We start from the raw sequence: 22,267 nt of genomic DNA, 5'->3' as shown, positions 1-22,267 counted from the left end.
TATCGAAATTAATTCTCTCGCGCGTTAAACGCTGACTCTTCCATATACGAACCTACAAAGTTCGTGCTCACGTAAGCGAAACCAATTGTTCAAGGCCATCCTTGAAGGTGTTCGCTCTCGTAACATCGATTTCTCACATTTTTACGCCGAACGGAACGATCTCGCGTTAACGCGTGTTAATTGCCCCTGCCACCGTACAGTTATCCACGTACTTGCACATGAGAAAAAAGAGAAAAGATCGCAATCGTAAATATTCGCGATCGACGGTGCATAACGGGTGAATGCAAATCGCGAAGCGGTTACAAAACTTTCTCATGCGTCACCGGCATTCCTTGAACACACGTTTCCGCGCTTTGTCGGTGTGATATGTGTACAGAGCGAGATACATAACAGTGGTCCGACGCGAGCAAATATACCGTTAGTATTGCGAACGGGACTATTGCTTTTCTTCTACGGACTTGTGTTTCCATTCGAGATGATGAAGCATATTCGAACGATTCTTTCCTACATCCTGTCAAGATATGCAAGAGACGTTGATAAAACAGGTAGCGAAATACGTGAATTTATCGAAAAATTTAAGGCACGCTACTGGCAACAATCAGAGGATCGTTCTGCGTGTTACTGCGATTTCTGTACCTGTTCCCTGCGTCTGCATTTCTTCCTGGTGACTGCCTTAAAGTCGATATATCGATAATACGTCAATCGCGGATTTATACAGAACTTTCTCGCTTCTCAATATCTCAGTAACATCTCGTATCCACGCGTATCATAAAATCGACGATTTCATTTCTCCTTCGAACTTAACAAATTTCATAAAGGATCAAAGAATACGATTGGATGAAAAGACGCAGCAAGGTTACTATAATAGAAGCTTTCAAGAAGCTGCAATGGCTCTGGTTATCTTTAATTGTTTTCAGCCATGCCTTCAAGTAGTCACGTAGTATAATACGATTTATCGAGACGCGAAAGATGTTGGAAATGGTAGAAAGCAAGGTATAAATGCACGAAAGAACGTTTTTACGATACTTTTTGTATATTCATAGCGCACGAACTGATTGCTTTGCACAGCGGCCGACTGTCGCGTTACAACCTCCGTTTATTGGAAAACACCGGTGAACCAATATTGATCCTGCGAATAGTGGAAAACAGTCGATGTAACGTGCGTAACAATACCGTGATACGATTAAATATGTACCTACGGCAATTCAATTCTATTAATTTAGACGTGCAAGCAGCCCCGTATTTGTCCAACCATTCTCCCCTGATCAGCCTATTACATCGAACAAACAAGCGCGCCAACCTTTTTGTCCACGCCGTACATATTATGTAAACTCGCGTCGATCGAGTTTTCGGATATTCATGCACGGCTCGTGGCTACGTTTTACAAACGGACCAACCTCGACGTCTTTCGAATGCGCCTTAACCTTTAGTGGGAACAAACTGTAAAGTTTCTTTGCTCGCCACCGACTATTCTTTTGACGAAGGGTGACAGGCCACCCTACTCTTCGTAAGCGAAGGGTGTGCTCGATCGAAAGGATCCCCATGCGCGTGTGTTTTCTGTAGACGCGTGGTTCGCGATTGCGTTTTCAGAAATTAATGGCCAGCCGCGGTCTGAATTTCCACGCTCGTTGTATCCGCTGCCGCGATCTCTAAGAACGAATGCGCACGACAGCTTGAAAAATTTATCCAGTCCAACCGGTGTTAGCCCGGTGTGCGCTAAACCGTTCCCAGTCAACCGGCCGTCTTTTCAAACGGATCTTTACAAAAGCTGTCTTTCTCCCCCGAAGCTTTGTCTGAGGCCCCCCGACATACCACAGACTGGAACCTCTCTCCGCCCCTTTCCCGTTCATGAATCTTTGAGAGTTCATCGCGGAACCTGGCAATCAGCTCTGTCTTCTTTTGTTTCGACGGTTTTGGCGTTCCGTCAGCTGGGAACAGGCGTCGGAAGGACGGAAGAGCGATCAATGAGATCTTTTGTACTTATACCGGACTCGTTGATTAGAGAGATCTCCGTGGGTCCTGAGAATTTGTAGGTGGCACGATTTTAAATATGGCAATTTCGAATGTCATTCATCGAGATGTAAATTTCTGATCGTAAAAGAATTTAAACGGTAAGATTATAGAGGGAAAAGCGATTATCAACGCGTTAATTATAACTTTGTCCACTGAAATACATAGTCACGGGAGGCCAAGCGTGGTCAATTAATCAGAGTGATTAAGTTTCAACGAATTGATTGCTATTATGTGACTGCAGCTCGTTCTATAGCGAATAAAATTACGCTGAATCAGCAATACAAAAACTGTATTTGCATTTTCTTATTTCCACGATGGCGGAACATCAACGAGTCGATCAATTTTCTTTTTACATCTCGTGTCCATTAAATTCTCCGTCCATTATCCGTGGGAAAAATAATTCTCTCAGGAGCGAGAAAAGCAACAGCTTTAAGCTCCTTACCCATTGGTAAAGAGGTTTGTAACGAAGTCCATTTTTCTCGTTCTGTTTCAGCAATCATGGCGCATTTCTTTTTCCTGGCTGCGTTCTTCTGGCTGAACACGATGTGCTTCAACATCTGGTGGACGTTCAGGTGAGTCTTGCTCCCTTTTGTCTGATCAGCTATAGGGTGCAAAGAAAGAAGATGGGTATAGATCTGTGGCGGAAGATTTCGCCGCGTGTGTACTCTTCCGTGCGACTGCTCTCGAATCAAACGACTGTACCGCGTTAAGATTTATTTGATCGAACCTTCTTCCTATTTTTTCTTTTTTAATTTTTCTCCGCTCGAAAAGCTGCTGGTTTTTACACACGCCACGCAAACGTTTCAGATATACTTTTTAAAAATGAAATACACGAACAGCCGTCACGTAGCAATTAAGCGTCCGTTTGGTGGACGAGTCCCGTGAACAGGGTGATGAGGTAAAAATTATGAAAATTCGCGAAGCGTAATTGGCAGAGAATTTCAGAAGCGAAACGAGGTTGGTAACGGGAATGTCGAGGCCCCTGTCCCGAAGAGAGAGAGAGAGAGAGTAACTCTGGTGGTTTGTGCGTACGCCGTTAATTAACACCGGGTTGCAGGTTATCGACCTGGCCGAGTTTCGCGTTAGCCGCGTTGCCTCGTGTCGCATCTTCGATCAGAAGGCCACCACTCGTTACCTCGCAATTATGCAATTGCCACGTAATTACACAATCTATAGCGCGCTCTTGGCAAATAATTCATCGCGTTCGCGGCGAAATCCCTCGTCAATCTATCGAACAGTGAGAATTATTCCATTACAAAGCTATATGCTTGATAACGAACTCAGTTTCTGGAGCCGTTACTTTTTTCTCGTGACTATACTGAAGCAAATTCTCGCGGGAAATAATCGTTACGCGATATTAGTCCGAACGTTCGATGAACCGTAACTTTGTACGTTCTCATAGCCTCTTCGTCCAATATGCGTTGCATTAAACAACGCTAATGTCGCCTATCGAATTATCATAATTCATTATTATCCGGTAATAACGGTCGCTAACAGACTATGGAACTCGCGGTTGACCTTTACCCGCGAGAAACGGATAGAACGCGCGCAGCACCTGCGAGAAATTACGTCTGGCGGTATGTTTCGCGGTGAGAACGCGTTACAGCGAACGTGAACGCGGGTGCGAACGTTGAGGTGGTTAGAACGATGATCTCCACCGGAGTAACAGCAGAAGATCGTTAGTGGCCGGATCACGTTTGACTCGAAGGATCGAAAGGGGACGAAGCAGGCCGTCGCGTCGTCGCGGTGAGAGATGGGATCAAGATCACTCGGTCGACTGGTTAATGCGATGCAACACGGTCGCTATAACGGGCCGTCCATCTCTTCTTCTTCTTCTTTTTCTTCTTCCTCTTCTTCTTCTTCTTGTTCGTCGATTTTGTCAATTTTTTTTTCTTCCGATACTGCCGAGTGGCTCATTTCTCACCTTTTTCTCTCGACAGCCTTCAACTTCTTTTGTCTCTTCGTTCGTCTTCCAAGTCTTGCTGCTCGTGTGCCATTGTTTCTCTCCGTTTTTATCTCTCCTTTGGTTTTTCTTTCTCTCTTGTTGAGTTGTAACATGTAAAATATTTCGCTTCACTAGCGAGATCTGTTCGATCGATCGCGTATTTCTCGATCAGGTTTCGGCGATATCGTTTACTAATTTTGCAAAATCCTCGAGGTTTTTCGCAATAACTAAAAATGATTCGGTTTTGAAGAATTATGTAGCCGATCGTTATTTAAACGTTCGCGGATTTACAGCTTAAAAAATGCGGAGCTTCAAAATTTCAGTTTTAAAGTTTCAACGATTCGAAGATTAAGAAATTCGAGAGTTTAAATTCGGAGAGTCTGTTATTTCATTTGTAATTTACGTTAATAGCTACATTTCACTACGGGCTTATCTCCGATCTACCATCGCGGTGTTACGCGGTACACTGCATTCGCGAAACGATTCAAAAAATAGCTGCTCCGACTGGATGCATCCGCATCAATGACTCCGACTTTTCTCTGTTTCCCGAGCGTTGTACTTTTATCAGCGATTTTCGCGTGGGATGCACACGGCCGAAACGTGTCAGCGACACGTGCGCAACCCGTTGTATCCACTTGTTGAAGTGTCACCGACACGTTGCGTTCACGCTAGCTGCTCAGCTCCGTGATTTTCCAGCCGGAAAATTAGCCCGGTGTCATTTACCGCTGTGCAGCCGCGTTTAGCGCGATGCATCCTGTCGGATAACTCGTTTCATCCACAGTTTTCCTCCCGCTGCAAGGTCATTGCTTTCATGCCTCTACTTGCTTGCTTCGTTTAGGTTTCACAAAGATTCGAAAGGAGCTTTTCACAGAAGAAACAGTGACGCAACCTGGAAATAACTTATCGAATTTAATTAGCAGTATTATGAGAGTCTTCATAATTGGACGCATTGAGCAACGCCGGCAAAAGGTACGACTCTAGGCTGCTTGGAGAACGATTACGTCACTGACTAGTCTATAGACTGGTACCTCTTATAGATTGGCCATCGACTGAATTTCTTTGTTTCTCAACTCATTACCCCCTGAGTGGTTTAAGTCCATTAATCCTTACGTAGGCAATCAAGCGTATAAGGAAATCTCAGGTTTTGGTATTTTAAATCGCTGCATAAATTTCAACGTAGAGACATTCACGGAATGACGGTCTAACATAGTTTTTAATATTTTAATAATATGAATGCAGGTGTACGAATCTAACTGTTCGTAGAACTGGGTCAGACTGGAACAGACTCAACAGTCTTTGGTCTTGGTGTTGTCTTTGATATCGATTACCTTTGAATTTCGTTATTTCTCAACTTACTACAAGCTGTTTAAACTGTCGCGTATGTTTCGCTGCGGAAATATCCAAAGAATGGGAATTCGAAGTTTTATCCTTCTGAGAGATACAGTTGGTGCATTCGGTGATAAGGAAATAGCAAGTACAATTAAGTACAATGTACAAGCGCGATAACCCCGAGCGAATAGACGATTCCATCGCGTGGAAATTTATGCGCTTAATTGCTGACTAAGATAGCTGGTTTGATGCGTCTGAATACGCTTGCTTCTTACACCAAAGGTGAGCTCCTCGAACTTGCTCCTTACGACTAGTCGCGCGTACGCCTATTTTCCGAGAAATTCTTCAATTACCTAACATCTAGCAGCTTCCCACGGTCAGTGCAGTCGTTGCACATAGACGTTCATGTAAGAGAACATATACGAAGTCTTCTAACAGGGTTGACCTCGTCGCTCGCAATTCCTTGCTACCGCCGATGCTTCTGCTGTTGCTGGTTGCGCTCTCGACTCTCGGCGGTGCGTGCACTCAACGAGAGAGCGTTCCTTCTCTAAACGAATTTGCATTCTAGAAGCGAACTGGTTCGTCGAATGATTCGCCTGCGAGAATCAATGAGAGTTTCCTTTTATGCTTGTTCGCGAGCTTCTCGGAGATTTGGCGAATTTTCAGGAGAAAAATTTCTCCAGGAAGAAAACCAGAAAATTTTTCGTTGCGAAAATACTTGACTGCGTCCACGTTGGTTTCTCTTCTCAGGGTAGAAATCAAAGAGATTTCTGAAAGAAGCTTTTCTAATCGGTTTCGATCGCTTCGAGAGTTTGGTCACGAAGATCGAAAATATCCTTCGAAGGCTTAATGGAATTCGGTCGAGCGAAAAAGCAAAGACTCGTCTATGAACTGGAGCTACGGCACGATCGGTCATTGTCAGCAACGAAGAAACGCCTAATCTCGATGCCTGCCTGCGAAACAATGCAACGACCAGGCCGCAGGCACAGGACAGAACGGAGAACAAAGGCGGAATGTGTCGTCTGAGGCTCGTGGTCAAGTGTATTAGCCTGTGACGGTGTAAGTACGCGTTCGTGTCGGTCGTTAAGGTCTCCACTGTTCTCGAAGAGTGGCTCATTAACTTCGTTTATCTCGTCCCCGATAGCTGCATCATGGACTCCACTTCTTTGGCTACACAAGATCGTACTCCCCCGCTGCCAAGTTAATAGCATTCACAAAATTCTAGATAGCGAGGAAATTCCTAACAAAATTTGCACGTCGAACGATTTTTGTTTCTATATTTCCTTCGACGATCTTTTCTTTTTCGTTCTTTAGATACTTTTAGATTGGAATTCATACAAGAGCTTTGATATCAAAATTTATACACATAGCAAGTACAGGTTAACCCCGAATAAGAATTAATTCCACTCCCGCTCAGAGATCAAATAACTGTCCTAAGATTTTCAAGTAGAAATATAGAAATAGGAATAATTTTCGAAACCCCTTTGAGATTTGTGATAACTTTGCGATCGAATTCCCTAGAGTATATTAATCAAATATATTGAATTAGTCCGACAATAGTCTCTCGAATCACAGAAACTAGAACGTTCTGTTCTAAGCATTAGAGCGTCTTACGTTTTATATGATAAGATCGGCCCGATACAAAGTCTGGTATACTTCGAAGTTAATATTGCTCGAGGCAATGGAGATCTATATGCATAGATTCATCTTGCGCTAGGTCAAAGATCCGGAGCGTAGTAGTCGGAGCAGATGGTGAATTGATAGAAACGAGCGGAATCTGTAATCGGCGAAGTGGTCGTTGCCAAGATTCGTTTTCATAACGAGAAAGTTTACTTGCGTCGGGCGTGTAACACCGTCGCCCGAAGGCGATACCGGCAGAGTTGGCAAGCATGGCGGCGAAAAAGTACGAGGAAAAGGGAGTTTCGGAGACGCTTCGGGGACGTGATCAAGAACACCGGCCGGTCTGTCGTGGCGCGCATCCCAACGAAGCTTGATTAAGGTCCCTTCTGTTCTCGAACACAGTAGCTCATTAATTCCGTTATCTCATTTTCTGCAGTCACCGGATCTCTTGACCAGTGGATCGAATCAATTGCCCTCGTGTCATCCCCCTCTGTCGAGGGTCTGAAAAATCCCAAGAAATTTTCATAATATCGTCCGAGAAAGGCTCGAGTCTGTGCTTCGGTAGCGACAGAGAAGCGATCTAGTCGGTCGGTTATAAATAGATTAATTCTCGTTCATCGACAATTTGTTAGGGCGTCAAGTTGATGCCAACAGGAGCGTGACCTACATCCACGCGATGTTGGCTGTACCATGTTTCTAGATGAATTTCGTAACGAACATGTAAGTACGTTCAACCTATATTATGATCAGATTTCGTATCAACTCGTTGTTTGTACTTACGTCTTTCTTAAGCGTCGTTTTAAAATCAATCTTCGTCGCGTATCGTTCTTGGTAGCTATCCTCCAACTGTTTCCAACAGACTGTCTTTTATTGTACGAACCTTCGTCAAATCGATGACGAAGTTGATCTTTGCTACTTCGGAATTTTTGTAAATATCTAAACTTCAGAGATCTAATACGTCGCTTAGCGATTGTTCCGTGTCTTTCAAAGTCCGCGTACCAAAAATTCTCTCTTCGTACGACGAGGTTAACCCCTACAGTCATCGTTCGTGAAAAGGGATTACTCACACCTAGAAAGAAGCTAACTTTCCTGCTTAAAAAGTTCTACAAATCCAATGCAATCGTTTTCCTGAATTGTCCAAACTCTCCGTTTCGAAAATTGTCAGCTCGTTCGGCGAACCGTTTAGGTCAATTCCCTGGGACGTCCGATTAAGTTAATTGAATTAAACGGTCTCCGCGGCTCCCTTTGCGTCCTCACCGGAAGCGCTGCTCGAAACGCCCTCTTCTTTCGTTCGTCCACGTAACACCCACGAACACTACGGATTACCAGAGGATCTTGAAGAGACTTCCAGTTCGATGGCTTTTCAGCGGAAGAGCAGATTCTACAGCCGCGAGCAAATTAGTTTAACCCGGCGAGTAGGTTCGTAGTCTTCCCGGTCCCGATTCGGCAAACTTCTTCGAGGGTTCCTCAGTTCCTCGAGACTGTGGACGTGACGGCAACAAGATATCTCGCTGACCGTCACGTTTGCGGTTGTCCCTGTCGGTTTACCTTGTAGCTCTCTCTCTCTCTCTCTCTCTCTCTCTTTCTCTTGCATCTGCCTACGAGAAGAGAAGAGAAGCTTCGTGGCCGTCTTGGAAGCGACGCAAAGTCGTTGATCCAGCGAGTCGAGTTCTCCGAGCAAGTTTCGTATACATACTCCGCTGGTTCGACCACCGGACCGGTCCATTTCCCCTGCTCTGTTGACACTTCTCGACTCGACCGAGTTCAAATATTGCTCCGGACCAGCCGGCGCGGCGGACCGTGTCGAGGACAGCGTCCACGTGGTTCCCGAACGGAGCTCGGTTTTGTCTGTGGGTTGCTTTGAAGCGTAGTATTCTGTAGTACGAAATGAAAGATCATCGGCCAACAGATACGTGTTTTACTTTATTCCATCTTCTTCGAATGAGGTAAGACGCTTCTGGATAATATAGTAGGATTAAGCGAACATTTATTTTCACCAACTTTGATCCTCTTCCGTGCCAGTACTCCTGCGCGTAGCAGGTTAGCCGAAACGTGGAGTTTAATTGCCAATCGCGTTAAACATCAGACAACGCTACCATTTAATCTAAATTCAGAAATTAACGGCAACGCAACCAAAACGAACCAAAGAAAAACGTAACGGGGTAAATATTTTGGTTAATATCTATTTGGGTATCTGGAAAATGTAGGGAAATATAGGAATTGAAGGAGGTTTCAGGATCCTCCGGTAAAGATATCGAAGTTATGGTTATAAATAATTAGATTGTATCACATTAACGTATTTTGTTTTGGTACCATTATTAAATGAAATTAGATTTCTGCGAGTTTATTCCGTGGGAGATGCTTCGAGTAAGTGGAAAAAGTATTTCGGAAAAACGATATAATCTCGAACTTACATGACCAGCGGTACAAGGAAAGTTTGAGAATTTTGTATTTCATTTATTTAGATCACGGTCGTTTATTTGAAATATCACAATCGGAAGTGGCAAAAGATTAAAGAAAAGCGACGATATAAAAGTGATTGAAAAATTCCTCTTACCATTGACGTGTCTATCGAAAGAGCATGATTCGATCGATGTGGAATAAAATTAAAAGTAGGTGAACTAGGTATAAACCGAGGATCTACGGGGACTCGCGGTGAAAGTGTTTATAATCCATCAGCGTAGCCGGGACCGCGCCTATTTCTGTTCGCCATGGCGATCGTACTAATCCCCGTGGAAAAATTTTCTTGGCACGGACCACGGGATTCGACGGAATCGCGATCGCCGGCCTCGATGGAGTATATTCGAACCGACACCGAGGTATCCGGCAGTTCGTCGAAGATCTTAAATAAAACAGGAACAATTTGCGAAGCTTAAGACACGGTCGAAATAATTTTCTATGAATTTATCGCTATTCTTCACCCTTTCTGAACTTCAGAGGATGAAACGAACCTCGCAGAAGCAAAAGGTAAAGCGTGAAAGCTCTATGAAGCGAAAATCAAGTCGACTCGGCGAAACTGTCTCGAAACGAAGTTATAATTCGAGGAGCGGAAAGGAAGAAGCAATCGGTGATGTCTGATTGGAGCCCAATCTAAATATAATCTCTCGTTTGATACACAGTAGCCGTGGGTAATAGCATTACCGCAGATTACTCGTTACGGGAGCAATCTACCGACGAAGCTCGAGGAAAATCGAAAGTGTAGCGGATTCGCAGGAAATCGGAGGAAAAGATAATCGAAACGTCGAAGGCGTAACCGGACGTCCGTCGCAACGACTTTGACGGCAACTCGTTGTTTCTTTGCTATTTCCATCTGTCTTGACTCCCTTTCTCTCTCTTTCTCTATTTCCTTGCCTGTCTCTTGTGGCAGGGATCAGCGAGCTCGCGAGGTTAACGACTTGGTCCGTTGCTTCTTCTTTTCCTTCGTCCATGGCACTACGCTCGTTACGCGTTAGATAATGCATGCAAATTGCATTAAGTCAACGTGACTACCGGTTCTCGGGCACGGACGATGTAACGTCGCGTCGTCCAGCTCTATCTTTTTCTGGCTCTACCCTCCTAGTCAACGACCTGTCCATGTAAAGATAGGACGAATCGTCAGCGCGTTTACCGTTGCAGTTTCCAGGCCAATCTATTACGCCGACTGTCAGCCAGCTCTGAGTGTATTATAGATGTTCCGTGAGCCGGCCAGTGAATCACTCGAGACGTTCAGAAACATCGAAGACGAGATGCAGCGGTGGCACCCTTTGAACGGAGACTCTCGTTCCGACTCGTTCGCGTGTCGCGAGTCGTATTCGTTGCTCGCAGTTTCGTCGAATCTTGGCTCGCTCTGTTGGTCGTGCGGCTTCTTTGCTCGTCGTGCTTCCTCCTCGTCTCCGTGGTCCTTTCACGAGGTCTCGGCGTGCAATGGACGCGCGGGCTCTCCTCTCTCTACAGGCTTAATTACTTCGGAGGCAGAGATACCCAGCGTTGGTAGTCAGCTAGTCTTGCTTGAGACTGTAGACGGGAGTTCTCGTTTTAATGTACGGCAATTAGGAATGCCTCGAGCGCGGTGTAGATAAATTGCCAAGTATTAGCGGGTAAATTGCTACATTTCGTTATTGCCGCGTAATAATGATAATCTGCGATAATTGACATTCGCCGGTGGATGAGTTATCCTGCGTCGATGCGTTTACGCCAGTTCTCCAATTATTTCCTCTAATTAAATCGCGAGCAGATAGAGCAACGGTAGGGTTGGTACATCGCGTGTCGATCAGAGGAGGAAATTACGTTGGAAATAAGAATAGTCGAAAGTGGAGATTAACCCTTTGAAGCAGCGTCCTGAAACTGATGGTGAATTATCCTCAAGTGGTACTCTACTCTGGTACTCTACAAACTACTTTCAACAGTTTTTCGTAATTTAAGTACATTTACTATTATTACTAGATATTCTGCGAGAAATTTGACGATGCGCAAAAACAGATAACACGTCCACAATATACAGCTTGTGATATCCGAAAGATATCACCGCGTACGTTCTATTTTGCATAGACGTTTCCAATCTGTTTACAACCGACAACGTATCTACACAGAAATATTTTTATTAAATCATCACACAATGTCCAAAGTGAAAAGAACCGCGTAAAATACAAAGTTTCAACTTCAATTCGACATAAAATTGCAAATAATTAAACTTCGATTTCTGTAATTACTGCGATGCTGGTAAGAAGACTAGCGTAAGAAACGCAGGTTTGTTTATCGGCCGAAAGTGTCTCGTACACAAATAAAACAATGTAGCAAAGGAAAGTTAAGTAGACGCGAAAGAACGGTTCTTCGCTGTATTAATGTACACTTTGATTGTCCCCATTTGCGTTCGTACGGTGCGCCCAGCAAAATCTACGTTCGTAACTCTGGTGTTTTCTGGTGGAACTCGACGACCTATTCGTTGTTACGCACGGCCATTAACTGGCAGCCGTGTGCTCGGAATTACTCGAGTGAATCACGCACGCCAGTCCGGATGTCGATGAAACCGGCTTCCTTTAGCCCACGTTACGTCTGTACCGATCGTGCGGATTATTCTATCGATGGAATTTCAATCCCCGCCGTGTTAATACGCTCGACGATACGATCTTTGTAGCCAGGGTTATTTGCATTTTACCTGACCCTCGATCCGCCACTTATAGATCTTTAATAGCCACAGTGGGCGTCGATTAAAAATACTCGCACGATGCTAAAAAGAGCTGCCACGTTGTCGAAATAGACGGACGATGATCCACGATTAGCGGAGAAAAAACAGCTTTAGGTGTTTCGAATGGTTGCTTGTTCGAGAATGATGCAGGAGATTGGTCTCTAATCCGTCAATTCATTGCTCGTTTGAAGCATCTTCAATAATCTCAACGAATAAAAAGGGTAGTTTGGAGATCGTAGGTAGAATTAGAACTAGTAGATCAAGATAATAGGTTTTTCTGATCCATACAAGGTACGATAGAAAAATAATGGAACTAAATCTATCATACTCTTATCTACTGTACGGATATGTATCAAGAACTACAAGTATCTGCTAACAAGAATTTTGACAAACGAAGAAATGTTAAATTCGTGTTATATTCGTGTCCAGAATTAAAATTGAAATTGAAAATTCAACATCAAAATAGTGTTCAAAGTATTTTAAACGCATGTATGAATCTCAGAAACACTGTATCAAGTATCTCGGAGATTATTTCAAAACTGTCGTCTTGTCCATTAAATGTCTTACTTCTTGTTAGCCTTGTTACTTTCTTATCTCACCATACATCGAGACAGTCTACGGTCAGAAATCGACTGCCTAAATTAGGAATATTATTCAAACGCAAAAGTTTCGCGACGAAAAGCGGTAAGACCTATCAAGAAAGAACTGGAAACGGCCAAACCAATTACTTTGAAACTTCCATCTGTCCAAACGCGGCGCAATGCCTTTAATTGACACGGCGTCACGCACGGTACTCTCCTCACGAGGATCTGGTAACCATCGGCTGCTAACCACATCCCGTATGAACGAAAAAAGCACCGTAAAAAACCCCTATCCCCTGAACAACCCCAGCTTAACTTAACCCAGACCCGGATCTGTTAGGCAGATACGGTTCTCCCTCAAACAGAATCTTTATTTGACCGAGTCGTAGATATCAGGCTGGCGACTGCAAACGTCGTTTACAGATAAGAGAAATTACCAAACGGCCAAAGAAATTGCTTAGGGCCAACACAGAGTTGTTGTATCGCGTACGTCGTGGTTGTTAACACCGTTCGAGTAAATCATGAATGGTCGTTAGGATTTGGACTATGGTTCCCTAGAGAGTAAGCTTCGAATTTCTCGGGGAGCAGTGCCAAGGAATTGCGCCCAAGTTCGACCATCCCCTAGACCTTTCTCTCTCTCTCTCTCTCTTCCTCTGACCTTTGGATATACGCGATACATCTTTGTTCTTGCTCGAGGACTACGTAATGCTAGACGTTCATCCGTATTTTTGGTCGCCAAGATTTCTTGCTGGGTACACGTTGCTGGCATTTTTATTGACCGTCGTTGAGTCTCGTTTGGACCTGCTTGTACGTGTTTTAACTCGACGCTAGAATTTTATTAACCCGTTATTGCGCCACTCGTTCTCCCGAAACTGGTTTCACATCACCTTTACCGGCGAATAAAATGTACAATTTGTATCAAAGAAATGTAGGAGTGTGTGAGAGGCGTATCGAAAAATATATAAGCGAAAAGGTATGCTTGAGTGAAAAAGAGGGTCATTCCAATTCTCAAATATATATCGTTGTAAATGTAAAAAATTGTTCAGAAAAATTACGATAATTTTAATTACACTCTGCCAGTTTCAGCGTTACAGCTGACGGACTTGTGGAATGATCGTTTCATCGGTACGCTAACACGTGCAAATACATTCGTAAAAGTTTCCTTCTTACCTGTCTTCGGTCAGATTGCGTGCTCCTAACAATTTAACTTCTGCTTTCTCCAAGCAGACTTAATGAGACGTCTCTATCGTACCTGAATCTTAAAACGCTCTTTACAAGCGAGCGTTTTATATCGTCGAGAAAGGACATCTGCTAGCCATTCCGTTACTTCGTTCCATTCGAATCCATACAACTTTCGCGAATGTCATCGGTTAATACAATAATCTGCGAATAGAACTTCTACGTATGCTCGACCGCATGTAATCAAAGGATTAAACCCCTGTTAGCACACTTCCATTTGGCATCCGATTAGCCGGCTTTCCCCTGATATCGCTTTATATCTAATACGTATGCGTACAGGCAAACCAGGAACAATAGTATCGAAAGTAGTACCACCGTGTGAACTCGTAACTCGTGACCGCGTCGTTGTCGTTTTAACAGAGTGACTAAGTGTTAATACGTTTAGACGATCGTGGCTTCTCGTACGCCGTTAATCTCCAATTCCTCCCTTCGTTTCGTTTGCATACGTCGACCTACGGCTAATTAACTGTTCACGGTTACACAGTTTCGCCATTTCGGTATTGAAGCCGACCGAATGGCCGTCCTAAATTTCTCCTCGTTATCTCTTTCGCGCTGTTCACATCGTTATCCCTGGTCGATCTGGACGAGGATGGCCCCCGACTCGCTCGTGCATGGTGGCGAGACTCTCTCGTTACACGCATGATTTGCGCGCGAAGTGAACACGCGTAGGAGAGGATCAGTGAGGAGTTGCATATCCTTTGCATCAACCTTCGTCGAGTTTTTCTAGTCCTCGAAACGGTGTCTCGACAAGGGTTCGACAGCGATGTACTTACGCGGAATTCCTCCAGTCGTTTCTTTGCCGATGTCGAGAAAATGAAGTGGAAATTTAACGAAGATGTAATGAATCAAAGGGTATCGTGTTTGCAAGTTACAAAATTTACACGAGACATAGGCAAAATTGTAGTTCAACTTGATCGTGAATCATTGTACACTACGGGCTAAGAGATTCGAATCATTACGACTTATATATCAAAGTATTATCATCTACATGTATTTTATAGCGTTCATCGAAAATTGCAATCATCTCGGTCGTTTAGACACTTTTGGATAATACTTAAATACGTTACAATTATTGCATCACTGTGTTAGTAAAATATAAATATTCATATCGCTCAATGAGATTGTTTTTCAAGTAAAATAACAATTTTGTATCTTTCGTCTTCTGATTCAGAGAATGCCCCCAAAAAATGGTCACAGTCATCTTACCCGCCAAAGTATTAATACCAAAATTTGTAAAATTGCAATGCTGTAAAACAAAGTGAGAAGGATTTAGAAACTAAGAAAAATGATCCCTAACTTCTGAAAGGTCGAACGAACTAAATGAAAATTGCGGTAAGACCGGTTCAGAGAGACTTAACCTTTAGTTGCCTGGAATAAATCGCGAAAGATCGCGAGATAATCGGACTAATTATTGTTTCATATCCGGCAATTTCGAGCACGCTGTGCGTGAAATGAATCAGGTCTGGTTCGATAAATCAGTACGGGGACGAGTTTTGGTGATGGGGGAAAAGATAGGCGAGCAGATCAAGACTCGTCCTACACGCCACCGTACCGCGAAAGAGGCCAGTCGATGGAATTACGAGAGTCCTTCGTTTATAAGTCTCTGTCTGTGACAGTGAACTCTTGGAGCGTGACATTGTCACGGATCGTGTTGCACGATACGCTCATCTTCCGTAACCGTGGCTCGTGATTGCGCACTTAGCCAGTCAGCCGAGGTTGAATTTCAACCGGTGCGAAACGCTTCGCGATACCGCTACCAGTTTTCTACGATTGGCCATTAGATGGTTTTCACGGAACTTGATTGAAACTGATTGCAGAGTCGTTGCACGATCGGCTTTACTAATGACGTTTCTTCTGGTATTAGATACTTGGAGATATAGAGACATCGTCGCCATATATCGATCGAGCGCCGAAGATTACGCGTTAGAAGTTGCTAAACGAAGTCTGCTCCAATTGCTACAATTTCTTTCCGTTTTGATTTAGGATTTAACTTTCTATTAATTTCACGCATAAATCTTTATTAATAAGAAATTAAACTTTCTTATAAATGCTACGTTACATGCGTTTATCGACTAGGAATCAGAAACCGTATCACAAATTCATATTACAAAACAAGAAATTGAAGAACCTACGTAATAATAAATTTATCAGGAAGAAAGTAGGAGAATGTTGATCTTAACTTTAACACACTTCTTCAATTAAGCTTTCACTTAATTTTACTTGCTAACACAACAGTTACTCGAATATGCATTCCCCTTTGGTAACCCTCACATTTTTCACGTACCGCGGTTCTTGTGTCGAAACTATTCGCACTCGCGAAACTTCAGAAACCGTGGACGATCCTTTGACAAGATTTTGGAAACAGGTCAAGCGACTCTCGGCCGGCACAAACGCGAATCTTCTCCAGGCTCGTAGGCTCGTTTCTTACCGGTCGCAAACTCGGTAACACGGTAACGCGAGGGCACGAGGAAGCAGAAAGTGGGATGAAAGAGCGGCAAAACGGTGGGAGAAGAGAGGGGCATGTCGATGACCCCGGCCTCAGGCTGCACCTGCATCACCTGCGGCCAGAGGCAACCCGTCGACGGAACTCTGACGATCGTCGCCGTTCGACCGTGCGGTGAACTTGATCTTAACCGTGAAAAAAGTTGCCCGGCCATCTGTGCCACGGAGAGGAGGAATTTCAAGTGGCGAAGCGAGCGCGTGGAGCTGCGAAGGACACGCGATCGCATCGAAGAGCAGAATGCAACGCGGAATTCACGGATTTAAGCCAAGCGTTTCCTCCTTCGTGCGTAAACATCGCCACCCATATCTTCGTCCGTACTTTCGATATGGCTCATTAACTGCTTGCTCTCTGGCATTCTAAGAATTATTTACCATACGTGGTTTACGAATTGATTACTTCCGGTGATTTCTGTGTGGTACTTGGATACTGTGGAAAATTACAGGCTAAGTTATGACTGGTAATTTGTTGGCATTTTTGTAAATAGATCTCGGCATCGTGGGTAAGCTATTTCGCGACCATTCTGTACTGGATATTTCGTGAAATTTACATTATGTTATACATAATTGGTAAATTGTTGGAACTCTTGCGAATGCATCGTGGGATAGAGAGTAAAGTGCAGATATGAATTATGACATTTTTTTTTATACCATGGGAGGTTTCGTACTTCAGATTCAGGAATTAATGCATCATTCTATAGACGAAGAAGTAGACGATTAATAGAGTCCTCGAGCTCTCCAGCGAATGCTATAGACGTTCTCTCAAAGATGATTAATGCCATGCGGTGGTAGGCCATTTAAAATACCATATATACAATCTGTCGATACGTAGGTAGATGAATAGTGCAGAAAATCACTATGCAGAGTAGCGAAGGAGGTAGAGTATTCTGGTGTGTATAAGATCGAGGCCGAGTTACCACTAAATTAACACGTTCACAGTCCCGTGACCCATACGCGCCTCTCGGAAATCAAACTGATCAAGTGCATCGAGGTTAATATCGTGTACTCTAGCACCAAAATGAAGACATTTCCGAGAAACAGGGTCGATCAATTTGCTTTCATTCGCAATCAAAAATCATATACTCTTTTCACATAAAAAACACGAATATTCTGCTTTCGTTTATTCGTTACTCTTTCGATAAGCTTCGTAGAATACGTGTGCATCGTACAACATGTTTTTCGAAATATTATCGAATATACGTGATATTATACGATACCTGATATTATACGTATCTTTGGTTACCATTAGGTGATTATTATATCGCAATGGACAGAATTCATTCTTCTAGTACAACCATCCAACTGCCTTACTTTTCCATATTAAATATAACAAAATAAATTTATCACACCATTGATAGACAATGTAGCCCCATCGAGGCACGTGTATCATTTTTCTGAATGTATAAGAAACAAGAGCTGAATATGTGTTATCGAACACGTGTTGAGAAACACGGTGTGAATAGAAAGATAAAGTCTCTGCCTCTGAATAATAAAAGTTTTCACTTCTGTTCCACTTACACCTCCATATTTTATATTCTTTTATATTCTACATCTCATTTATTCCAGCGGATGAAAGCGGCCAGCAGTTCCTCCGGTTGATATTGCGTCGTTTCCTGTTCGGGGTAACGGTAACACCGTACACAATTCTCGTGGTGCAACCTGTGCCTAAGCACGCAGATCTTATCGAGGCGAACGAGTCGTGCACAAACGCTCTCGTTCCGATCTCAGCCCGATTTTCATTGTTCTCCGCGAAAAGTGCGCGTAGCCAGAAGCTACGCAGCGAGAACGCTTGCTGCTACTTTTCGTACCGTTACGCCACGTGCTCTCGAAACTTCGATAAAGCACCGGTAACGCGAGCATCATTGTCTCCTTCCTGGGACCAGGCGCGAGACAGGAACGTGGAAAACCACTTCGTGACCGTGGAACAGAGATCCCGTTGCAAATCAAATACAAAACTCTCGTACGGAAGACACGGAGAACAAGTACGAACGTAGTGTCTTTGCTTGCCGTTCATATAATAAGTTTTATGAAATAAAGATTCAAATATCTATTGAACTAGTTGTTCGAGACTCACTTTTGACCGTGTTTCTAACCTTCTCTCTTGGTGCTGCAGTGTCGCGGACGGATCGTCTTACATGACCGTCGATATACAGGGTGGTTGGAAATTGGTGTTACAGGCGGAAAGGGGGTGATTCCACGCGAAAAAAAGAAGTCGAAAATATATGAATCGAGGTGGTAATTTCAGGCGAGGCACTGTAGGAAAATAGAACGAATCTATATTACGGCCCAGCGCTATACTAATAACATCGTATATGCAATTGGTAGCATTTTGAATTCAACGAAAGTGTTCGTACGCTCAGCGTGATAGTCGAAAAAGAAAGCATAGCACTTACGCGATGGTGGGCACGTTTACGAGGGAACCAGTAGCTTTACGGGAAGTGGCGTAGAAATAGCGCTCTACCTAATTGTTCGTCTAGTAGAACTCGGGATTATTGCGATCTCGCCTTCGTTCCCTGTGTCCACGTAGAGTCCACGAATTTCCTCGTGGAAATGGGCAAAGGTGGTTACCGCGTTCCACGAGCCGCAACCACCACCGGACGATCCTCTCGATTTGTTTACGCACTCCGTTAATTAACCTCGATAATTGGGTACGTGCCAGGCATGCGTTACCGTGTCGATCGCTTCCGTTCTTTCCTATAAAAGAGATATTCAAACGAGTGGTAACATTTCTCAGGTTCTCGCTAAAAAAAAAAGCTATCTCGATAGCTTTTAAAATTCAGTGAATTCCATCTCTATTGATTTTCTAGAAATTTAACAAAATTCAGCTTCTAAATATTATCTTTCTTGTGTCAAAATCACGCGTCCTTTAGTTATTACCTTGCAAATCACGAATGAGCAGTTCTCGTTATTTCGATAAGGAAGTGAGCTGGATGCTCTTCTCTTTTCCTTCTTCTTTTCTTACTTTGAACATACTTTGAATTTCCACAACTTATCGAATCTATAAGAAGGACATCATCGCCCCATATAATATAATCCACTAAAAATTCTTGTATCTTCAAACCTCGAGAACGAGACGTTCCAAGAACAGAAACTTCGTTTCGCGTCATAAAAATGCATCCCACCTGCCAACAGTACTACGCTCGTACGTTCCTCGTATCCTCTACCTTTCAGCCACTCTCGTTCAACCCTCATTTCCAACGAAGAACACCGAATTCCTGTGAAATTGTACTAAAAGCCATTTGACGGCCCGTGCATATTCCATACACGTAAATGCACTTCGTATGCAAGTATCGTGCGAGATGCAGCGGCCCCGTGGGCTTCTTTATTTCGAAAATTCCACATTCCTCGGCCGGAATAATAGCTGGCTGTCGTTCCGACGATTCATCCGCGAGCAATCTCGCGTTCGTCGCGTCGTGACACCCGCGCACGAGCCGATGAAACGACGCGAAGAATGCCTCTTTCTCTCCGGAGTCCATCCAACGTTTTAATAAACCCACGCCGGTCTTACCCCTTGGTGAACGCCCTTTGACCTCGTCTCTGTTTTCTATGGGAAACACGAAGTCACGAAAGGGACGACGGAAGCTCTTCCGTGGAGAAAACGTCCCAGTCCAGAGCTCTGTGAGAATCGATCAAAGGATAAGATTGAACGTTAATTGGCGACAGGAGACACGAACCGTCCGGACTGATTGCTGTAATCGCTGACCCATTGTCGTTCTTTATTAAATTAAAGGGAGTAGAATGATACGTAGTCGACAGTGATTCTCAGAACGATATTAGTTTCGTATCAAACTGGCCTCTTCGAGTTTAATTCGATTTTTCGGGTTCTGATTCCGTTTGATTAAACATATTGGTTAAGTGGCTATTGCTGTCCTCGTCGGTTCTTCGAAGTTTTAATTTATAAATTCACTGATATTATTAACTTGGAAATTATTTTTCAAAAAAGTCCTGATATTGCTTGCGTTTTTATTATTAACGCGTACGATTCGTTATAAGAATAACGAACATTGTGTCGATTGTATTATCGTTTAGAAGTCGTTTAATATTCGTCGAATATCGATGTCGTTTAAATAAACGCGAACGATGGTGCGTTTAAAATTAACGAATGCGTCAAGTATCAGTAACGAGAAATATTTGGAATTTCTTGTCAATATACTATCTCGATAACTGATCATTGACCATTGAGTAACTCATGGCCAGTTGCCAAGACATTGGTATATATGAAATTGGAGAAAGAGATCCAAGTGGAATCAGTTGACAGAGCAATCTCTTAGCCGGAATATACGATTTGATTTCTAGTGTCGCTAAACCTTTTTCCCCTGGCGGAATCACGGTTTCTCGTTAGACACGACACGTTTTCGGAGAGAGGAGAGGAATACGCGTCGTCGCGTCTCCCCGCGGATCATGGTTGCCAGCTCGCGCGAACCCTCCAACGAAATAATTGAATAATTCAGGCAGAGTCGCGTAGTGCGCCAGTTTGCGAAGTGTCAGGCTCAGCTCGTGGCCACGCACACGGATATTCCGGTCGTATAACCGGCTGTTTCGGTGTCGCTTTTCGCGTCCGCTTGATACCGAAACCTTTCTTCCTACCAGCCAACGAATGGGACAGGTTTTCGTGCTAAAAGGACACCCGATACGTGGAAGCTTGTTTAAGAGGACACTTAATACCCTGTACAGATGGTGGCCGGAATTTCGGGGCTGTTCTTTTCAATTCTTCTCTTTTTTTTAACCCTCCTCCGTACTATATTCCATTGGTCGGAGTTCCACGAACTCTCTCTCTCTCTATATATATATATCAGTTTGTTTCCACGTATGTTGATTTTCGGTCGTAAAAAAGTGATTAACGTTGTTTAAAGACTCGTAGCATACCGGTCGTTATTAATTCCCGGTTTACCTCTCTTCCTCTCTTCTTTACGCGTTCGTCTAACTATCATTTACGTTCTAATAAGCTCCTAATTAAATACGCGATAATCAATGTGCATTTCTTTTACGATCGCGAAAGTAACGCGCAGTAAAAACATTGAGAAGAAAGAACCATTCTGTAGGAACGCAGACAATTTCTTTCGACCATAGGGGGATTCGTCGGAGGATAATAAATGATCGTTGGACGTGGAAACCGTTTGAAGAATCGATTCGATAAGGATCGCGAAGCGGATAGGAGAGGACGACGTCAGGCTGCCAATTAGACCGGCGAGTGCAAATCCCTTCGTTAACCGGCTATAGAGCGAATATAAACGCGGTGTACGGTTCGCGATGATAAAATTTGAATTGTCACGGTATCCGGTGCGGTTCTCTATCGCCTGTATTAATTTACAGAGCTGAATCGGAGAAGTGCTCACGACGGCAGAATCGTTGAACGATCGCGACGCGTTCGTGATTACGGGCGAGAAACGACGACGATCCACGAGTTGTTGAATCCACGAAGCCGTGTGGCACTTATCAAAGAGGAGGGTGGTCCTCCCGGAGGATGTGTCACTCGCGGCACCACTCAAATCAGATTTTCTTCGCTTAACGCCCTGTCAGTTCTCGCTTTGCAAGCGCGTTGCTCGCTTCAGGAATCACGTCGGCGTCCGTCAGGCCGGTTTATTGCATTTCCAGCGGGTTTCGTCTCGTTTTCACGGTTTGTTTCGCCCTTCATTTCCCGGCAGCCGCCTCGTCGCGCGAGTACCCCACCAAAGACGAGATAGAACGCCGACGACGTTTCTTCGGCGTCTCTGCCTCCGCGAAGACGCCGTTCTTGCAGCTTCTGACACTTTTCGTCGGGTCGCGTCACCCTTGTATCTTTTCTTCGCGCGTGTCTCCCCCTTCTGTCTCTCTTCTTTCTTACCTTCTCCTCTCCGTCCTTCCTTCCTTCCTTCCTTCCGCCGCGTCAACTTCGAT

At 43.9% G+C, this 22,267-nt stretch overlaps 1 protein-coding gene across 1 annotated transcript in view; it reads left to right on the top strand.

Moving 5' to 3' along the window:
- The window catches only part of LOC126865044 (probable G-protein coupled receptor Mth-like 1), a 153,789-nt gene that overhangs the window by 55,316 nt on the left and 76,206 nt on the right, over positions 1–22,267 (top strand). The window contains exon 4 of the mRNA XM_050617105.1: positions 2,507–2,585. Coding sequence (XP_050473062.1) covers positions 2,507–2,585 — 79 coding nt within the window. The remainder of the gene's footprint in view (positions 1–2,506; positions 2,586–22,267) is intronic.

Source organism: Bombus huntii, chromosome 4 (assembly GCF_024542735.1).
Source record: "Bombus huntii isolate Logan2020A chromosome 4, iyBomHunt1.1, whole genome shotgun sequence".
Classification (NCBI taxonomy): Eukaryota; Metazoa; Arthropoda; class Insecta; order Hymenoptera; family Apidae; genus Bombus; species Bombus huntii.
Note: the sequence above shows the minus strand (reverse complement) of the source record. Positions and strands in the feature narration are given on the sequence as shown.